Here is a 7,811-nt window from a genome sequence, read left to right as displayed (position 1 = left end):
ACAAGTACTATACATGACCAATAATATTACCAACAATTGAGTGGCTTATGTATGTAACAAGTAACGGACAGAAGTAAGATAACAATAATGAAGACAGTTACCTATTTGTTACACACATCCACAAAGAAGCTGTCACTTCCTGTTTTTATCTAACAAGTTTCACAGTCAAGCTCCCCTTTTACAGAACGTTTGGAGCATTGCATTAGTATGTGTGCATTTCTTAACCCTTAGTTGGTAACCAGACCTTTTTTAGACAGCGCTGGGCAATTATGCTCTTATTTCTTATGGGAATAAAGTACCCCCACAGACTTGGCGTATTGATGAAGTCAACAATGATGTGCACGGAAAGAAAAAGTGCAAATTATCAATTTCACAGAGTGCGTACAGATGCGTTCCTTGAACATGTGTACTGACTAGACACTTTGACTATAGCATATATAACCGAGGTACATTGCAGCAAATTCACGCTTGCAATCAAATATAATTTATACTCCATAATTAAAGAACACAGTCAAGTTCGCGGGTCCTAGTTTCTTTGGCGGTCCTAAAGACACATTTGTTCTTGCTGCATCCAGAGGTTTGTGCACAATGCTCTTGGTATGACCAAATGATACTGAGGCGATTGCGTCAGCTGGCAAGATATACATCTGGGAGCGGTCATCAGGTATTCTGCTTCACACAATCACCACACCATCAAATCAAGAGGTAGGAAGCATGTCAAAAATTGATATATATGCGCATTCAAACAACTGATTGGCGATGATAGCTTACAAGCCTAGCTTGGAATCGCAAATCGCCGCACCAATTCATGTTGGCGGCGGCTCGTGATGGAACCACTAGGTCATGTGAGTAACGTGGAAGATATGATCATTGCGGAAACAGTTATTGATAGGCAGAAATTCAGGGAAAACCAAACTATCGCGCCCATCGCCAGTCATAGCCCGAGGAGAACCCGAGAGCGAGAACCCTAGTCCATTGACCCCACACTTACTTCCGGGGAGTTACAGCCGTGTCAGATTCCACTCGGGATCTTGATTTCCGCAAAGAATTGCCGACAAACCTGTAAATCCATACATAATATAATGTCTTTCTAACTTATGTGTCAGTATACCCGGATGAAAATCGGAGATATGAGCTATATAAATACCGGAATTTGCGCCTAACCGACAGGGGTTTCGTAAATTCTAACACTGATGCTTGGTTATAATCTTACACGCCACAGCTATTTCTTAGAACGGGAGAAAAATACAGCGCCATTTCGAGGCTGTATTACCTTATTTTGCAAATGCAACCATTCCAGAAGAACTCGAGTACTCTAAGATCGTAGCTTCCATTGATGGGGCAGCATGTATAAGTTTACGGCGCTTAATGTCACCAGCCTGCAATTCGTATTTCCCTCCCAGACACATTGGTTCGAGCCACATTCAGTGTTTTAAGCTATTTTATTCGGTGGTAAGATCTACAGTGGGACCGTTATATGAAAACAGCTTTAAATCTGTAGGTGTAACCGGCAGATTCATCTGCAACTCAAGTAATCAATAAATGTCGTTTGGCCGACCTCCCACGTTTTCTCCATTTACTGCAACTCCCCCGGATCGCGGGTCGTTTCCCTTAGACCATGAAGGTAATGTGACGCCGGCGGTATTGATCGGGGTGCATCTAACGTAGCCATAGGCGAATGTAAAGCATACATGACGAATTACTTGCAGTGCCTATTGAAGAATAAAAGCGACAGTACTCCTTGTCGGCATTTGAACAAAGACTATCTAGAGTGCCGAATGAATAAGTGAGTAGGTATGTAGAGTCCATTGTCACGAGTACTGAATTATCGTAGGGGTTTGATGGAGAGAGACAGTTGGTCAAACCTTGGGCTGGGAAATATACCTGATTCTGTTCATCATAGTAGTCAAAGAGAAAAGCCATAGCGAACAGATTTTATTCCCTTCTCCTCCTTTGGCCGTCGGTACCTGCAAAACATGCAATAGGTTCTCACCTTCCCCTGACTTGAACTTTGCGTACAACCACCCCTTTGTATTACCAGTATGAAAATACATTTCCTAAATTTCGCGTGAGTGAGCTATATATTGGCCATAGTAACTACCAATTGCTTCACCATTTGTTTCCAGCCACGTCTGTGTCCAAGGTTACATTGTTGCAGGTAAATTAGATTGGTACACCGCTGACAAATCAAAACATTTGTGAGCCAGCGCTTGGTGGGGGCACGACAACTCAACCACGATCGTCATTCATGTCTTTTGCCCAGTTTGCTATCTAACTGTAACTAACCGGTCACAATCTCTGAATTATTACTTGTGTCTCGTGGCTTCAATCAGCAAGGATCTTGTCTCATTTGTAACACATCACAATGCCTCACGAAACATCCATGTCTGCGGCCTCTCGAAAGGCTTGGAATCTTAAAGTTATTCAGCGTCATGACCCGGATATTATTTGTATATGGGATCAGGTATGTGTTTGTCTTTAACTAACACTTGGCACCTGGTGTTGGTCAGCTGGCTCATTTCTTGCACAGGTGCCCTATGTCATGCTGATGCAGTACTCGGCCACCCAATGGTCCAAAACCTCTGTGGAGGGAAGTCTGTTCTTGTTTGACCGGTGAGTTTGATTCTTAAACTTATATGACATAAATCTTATCTATCCATATAGCCGAGGTTCACCCCGTTACGGCTTCTTTATTCTAAATAGGTCGTCCTCTCACAATTACATGCACCTATTGACGCCAGAGGACAACTTGGAAGTTTTGGAGAGTTATGTTATTTTTCGAGCAAAAGGAAGCAAAGACGGTGAATATGCAACGTGTACGCAATTCGACTATCGCTCTCATCACCTTTGTAGCTCCCGTTATGGGCCTATGGGCCAGTGATCCCGATCATCGGAACCATCTAGGGAAAACCCTTCTTGAGTATGTTTGCTAGATACCCCAACTTTTTGTTTACTCACACCTGCTAGCCTCCATGCACATATCAAGAGGGGATCTACAGAAGCTTTCTACAATCCCACTGATGTTTTCGGCGGCGACCAAGCGCAACCTGCCATATCATCCCCCTCGCCAGCGATAAAAACTACTACTAACTCTGTCGCGTCTCCGGCAACCGGTAGTTCGTCTGGCATCAGTCAGACAACAAACGAGGCAGGAGGGATGCAATCTCTGAACGATCTATTTGCTCGCCTGAGCTCATCCGCTTCTGTGGGCTCTGCGACCACCGCCACTGTAGCTGCTCAAACAACCCTGTATTCATCGCAGCCTAGTCAAGGACCCACACCCTCTAGTAGTGCGTTTCAACCCGCCCAGCCATCCTCTCAGCCTACGCCCACCGGTCCTCTTCGGGGGCAGGCATTACTGGATAGTCTATTCGCTATGGCATCTCCCACCCGCGCTCCTGCAGTAGTTCAACCCACTTCGACCAATCTCTCTGCCTCCGGCTCGTTCACAGTGCCTCAGTCCCAGTCGTCCAGCACATTTAGCAATTTTAGCGCTCCGGCTTCCTCGGCTTCGGCCAATCCGTCTCAGTCGACTACTCAATCTCCTACTTCGAGTAAGGGGGGCGACCTTCTAGCGCAACTATTTGCTAATCTAAGTACTGGGCCACAGCCATCCACCAGTACACAATCAGTTCCTCCAGTCTCGCAGCCGTACAATTCCAGGCACACCCGAGCACCCTCGACGCCGCCCCCAATTATATCTACACTCCCTGCCGATCCCGCTATAATTCATAGTGCCAAAGTAACTCCTGAGCCCAAGAGCGAGCGGAGACGCAATAACACTCGCCGGGGTTACGCTACCGACACGTCCCCAAGACCACACCACACCCACTCGCATTCACACCGCATGTCAGTGTTCGACGAAGATGCTACTCATTCACGCAGCACCTCACAGGCTGCCGATGATGTACTAACCGCACTCAACGGTAGCGTACGCAACAAACCTCGGGCGGGGCGGGCACTAGTGCCGTTTCAAAGCGACACTGGCCCGGTTTATCATCCAGATCCTACCCGGCCCCATGTCAGTAACCGATTCCCTGCTGGTGAGAATGGAGAGGAAGAAAAGGTCTATGCTATGGGGGTAGATGAGGAGGCCGAAGACGAGATTTTCTACGACGGTCGAGGGAATCGAGGAAAAGGTCCGAGTCCAAAACGCCAACGGCGGCGTAGAAACGGGCGAGGTGGCGCGAACGGGTCAGAGGGACGCAATGGCGACACAGTGAACCTCGATAGGCAAATTGCTGGTGACGTGTTGATGCAAGGAATTGAGTGGGATGACGGTGTTGTGGATAAGCAGTTGTTCCTTCAATCGATCTATGCCTTGCTGGTGAGTCACTGATCCTTGTCTCTCTATCATAATTTTGAATCCCAACTATTCTATATTTAGAACGAACAAGAATTCGTCGATCAACTTTACAACGACTATAAAATTGCTCAAACGCGCAAGACTTGACCAGGCTGATGCTCCTTTTGTGTAACCTTGACCTGTACCATTCGTGGAAATCTTTGTGATTGATTTGTGGTTACCTTTTGTAATGTATATTTTCCCGCTGATTTTGCATGCGGTGTACCTTATAAACAAGTGTTCCAGGGAACGTTTAGACATCGATCCTCCATTTGTGTCTTCCTTTGTCGATCGATCGCGCCCCGACGACCTGGCGTTGAATAATCGCTGATTTGAGGCTACGATTGGAAGCAATCGTTTTATGCCCAGGTACTCCCAAGGCGTGGAGAAGGGAAAACAGAGTATGCCTTCCAAGGGATGGCTACTGATAATTTCGAACTTCCAAGCGCTTTGTTCACCGGAAATTCGAATTCAATCTGAGTGTGTTGTTCATATTGTTCTTGAACCCTGATCCATTACGCATATACTGTGTTCGTCTCTGGCCTCGATCGTGAAAATACAAGACTCCGACCCCATCAGCCGCCATCGTTCACTCTAATGAGCTTTTTTTGAAAATAAAATAAAAATCTCGAGCTTCTATATATGAACATGGTTTCGTGAATAGGAGCGTTGACCGGGCTTTTTGTTTCATGACATAAAGACTTGATACGCCTTGACGCGCTTTATCGCATTAGACTATTCGGCTCGGCTACAGAAACACGACTCCATAACTCGGATTCTGATTATTACGGTCCAAGTTGCTGCTTGGCTGCGCATAATTGCCTCTGAACCTTGACCTGGACCGGCTGGGCTTACTATAGACGAGATAGTGGCTATTCTTACCAACGATATCATCGGGTTTAATTCAAAACTAGAAACCGCTTGACGTCCGCTTGACGATCCATCGTACGAGCTGGTCGACATGACATGATTGATTTAACGAGCGCAAATCGCGTCTCCTCTTTCTCCAGCGAACCAACCTACGGGTAATGCATGACGTACTTAGCTAACCAGCCCTTCAAAGAATTAAGATGATATGAATAGTCCTACTATAAGAGTCTTCCATCGTGACGGGTGCCCTCACCCCAGTGCTCTCTTAAGCTGTATTCTTTTCATCGCCATGTACAACTTCAAGTCCCCCGAAGGCGTTCTTGTGTACCTCAAGAGCACTCGTTTCGTTGCTGCTAATGTCCAGTTACTTTCGGGAGGCTCTTCGGCTTTCATCTACCGAGTTGTGCTCAAGAGTCCTTTGGAAACAGGGGATAAGTCCATCGTAATCAAACACTTCGAAGGCTACCCATCTGCTTACGAGCCCATGAAATGGGGTGTCGAGCGCGCAGTGAGTTTATTCTAAGCCACAGTTTTCATAGGCTAAAACGTATCTCTGGCTAGGACCATGAGTACGAAGCCCTTTCGGCAGTAGCCACTTCGGGACTATTTGGTTCAGACAGTATGGTTCAATTGCCTCGGCCCCTTGAATATGATCAAGAAACGCACACAATCTTTATGACCGACCTTGGCCCCCTTCTTCCTGTGGTCCAGATATTGCAACAAGGGCATTCAAATTTAACCGAATTCGGAGGGATACACAAGTTTGCTGAAACCGTTGGATGGGCTCTTGGTGACTTCGTCGGGCGCTTCCACCACTGGTCCGCACTTCCTGAACAAGCAGCGCTCCGCGCATATTTTGCGCTTAACCCAAGTGTGATTCGACAAAGCGTCGATATCCACCACTTATGCCTCAACTTGACCGCTGATCGGTTTCAAATACGTGAAACCTGGATGGATGATCTCGTTGCGAAGGAGCAACAGGAGGCCTTAACGGATGGCGGTGTCCTAGTCATGGGTGACTGCTCATTACGTGAGTATCTGTGGGACGTCTACGTTGATATCATCCTAAAATCTTTCATAGATAATGTCTTGGTATCTCCGCCGTCAGAGGGTCGCGACATGCGTATATATCTTACTGATTTGGAGATGGCTCGAGCCAGTTATCCTGAAGTGGATATCGGGGAGTTGACAGCGATGACTGTATCAATTACGCGTCTTTATAGCCCCAGTATCGAACGCTTGTTCGTCGCATCTGTGCATAAAGCATATCATCGACATCGTGATCTCGATTCCAGGAGAATGGCAATCGCCACTGGGATTGACCTCATGGGCCTTGGTACTGTTGCGCCATGGGCCAGAGATCAGGATGAGACCAAACTCAAAGAGTTAGCCTTGACAGGGTTAGAACTCTTGAGATTATCTGTCAAGGGAGACGAGAATTCGATTAGAAGGAATGCCACCCTGAAGCATCTATTCTTGCCTCGGTCTTAGCATATGATCTAAAAATTATATAACGTCATATGTAGTTAATAAACTGTTTACATGCTATCTCAGTGCGTCTGTTATCTTTTCTAGATCTTCATGCACATGTGATTTATTTCGGTTTCCTTGGCCCTTCTCATCGATAGATCCCAAAGGAATAGTTTACCTGTTGTATTTTCGATCGAATACGTATACGCGTGGTATAACACATCGTAAGTATTCTCTCCGTTAATAGATTGTATATTGGGCCCTATTCTGTCATTCGCCGCACAGCACTGCAGCAACCACAACCAAGAGGGACTGTCAAACCCAAAAGTGCAAATTTCTGGATACAAAAACCGCGGCTTATATGTATAGTGTTGATAAAACCCGATTATTACTTACAACTATGCGCTCTGGGCTTCTGAGCGCGGATTTTTCGTACTCCGGAGACTCGCCACAAGAGCTGAAGGCTTATTTATTGCATTACTCGGGTTGAATGCGAGACTCCCGATGCGTAAGTTTTGGGTGGATATTTCACACCGAAACTGAACGGATTTTGTAACTCGGAATTTACAGTAAGTATTTCGGTTCTAAATTCTTGATTGAAAAACTGAATGCTGCACGATCAAGAGAACCACTCTACGGGGGCCCCAAAAACCCGGGAGCGCTCTGGAGTGCTCCGGTTTTGGGAGCCTCCTCGTTAGGATCCGACGGATCCGGATTGCTCGGCGAGCACTTGGGAGCACTCCACGAGCACTTCCGAGCGTCATACCAAACGCTCCGGAATGCTCGCCGACAATAGCGAGTCCCGGAGCGCTCCAGAGATTTTCGGGGCCCCGTAGAGCAGCTGCACCCTCGGCCCCAGCGAAGAGGTGTGGTCGGATACCTCTATTGTATATAAGCCTGATCACATGTGGGGTACGACCTGATTGATTTCATGGAAGCAACAGTTTCCTACAGTACTCGCATTCTGCACCCGTTGACGTTCTTCGCTCTTTGTACATGTTGCAAATTATCCACGGGTGGCGAATAGTGATACTATGTGTCGTATACACTTTAATATAGTAGACTCTCGTTCCATGCTCTTTGATGGGCTCCAATCAAGGTGGCTGAAACCGGGATTCCAGCCATC

The 7,811-nt window shown here is 46.7% G+C and overlaps 2 protein-coding genes across 2 annotated transcripts; both read left to right on the top strand.

Annotated features, from left to right (window-relative positions):
• Positions 1-2,365: 2,365 nt before the first annotated feature.
• On the top strand, positions 2,366-4,453 carry RhiXN_08299 (mRNA-decapping enzyme subunit 1; the record flags this gene model as incomplete). Its single annotated transcript, XM_043328115.1, has 6 exons — positions 2,366-2,464; positions 2,531-2,613; positions 2,665-2,801; positions 2,854-2,920; positions 2,968-4,327; positions 4,388-4,453. The coding sequence occupies 6 exons, from the start codon at positions 2,366-2,368 to the stop codon at positions 4,451-4,453; spliced, it is 1,812 nt and encodes a 603-aa protein (XP_043183500.1).
• Positions 4,454-5,504: 1,051 nt separating this feature from the next.
• Positions 5,505-6,706, top strand: RhiXN_08298 (phosphotransferase enzyme family protein; the record flags this gene model as incomplete). The annotated part of the gene is made up of 3 exons (XM_043328114.1): positions 5,505-5,723; positions 5,777-6,245; positions 6,297-6,706. The coding sequence occupies 3 exons, from the start codon at positions 5,505-5,507 to the stop codon at positions 6,704-6,706; spliced, it is 1,098 nt and encodes a 365-aa protein (XP_043183499.1).
• Between the last annotated feature and the right edge of the window lie 1,105 nt (positions 6,707-7,811).

The sequence above is a fragment of the Rhizoctonia solani genome, chromosome 10 (genome assembly GCF_016906535.1).
Source record: "Rhizoctonia solani chromosome 10, complete sequence".
NCBI classification, from domain to species: Eukaryota; Fungi; Basidiomycota; class Agaricomycetes; order Cantharellales; family Ceratobasidiaceae; genus Rhizoctonia; species Rhizoctonia solani.
This window is presented reverse-complemented; position numbering and strand designations above follow the sequence as displayed.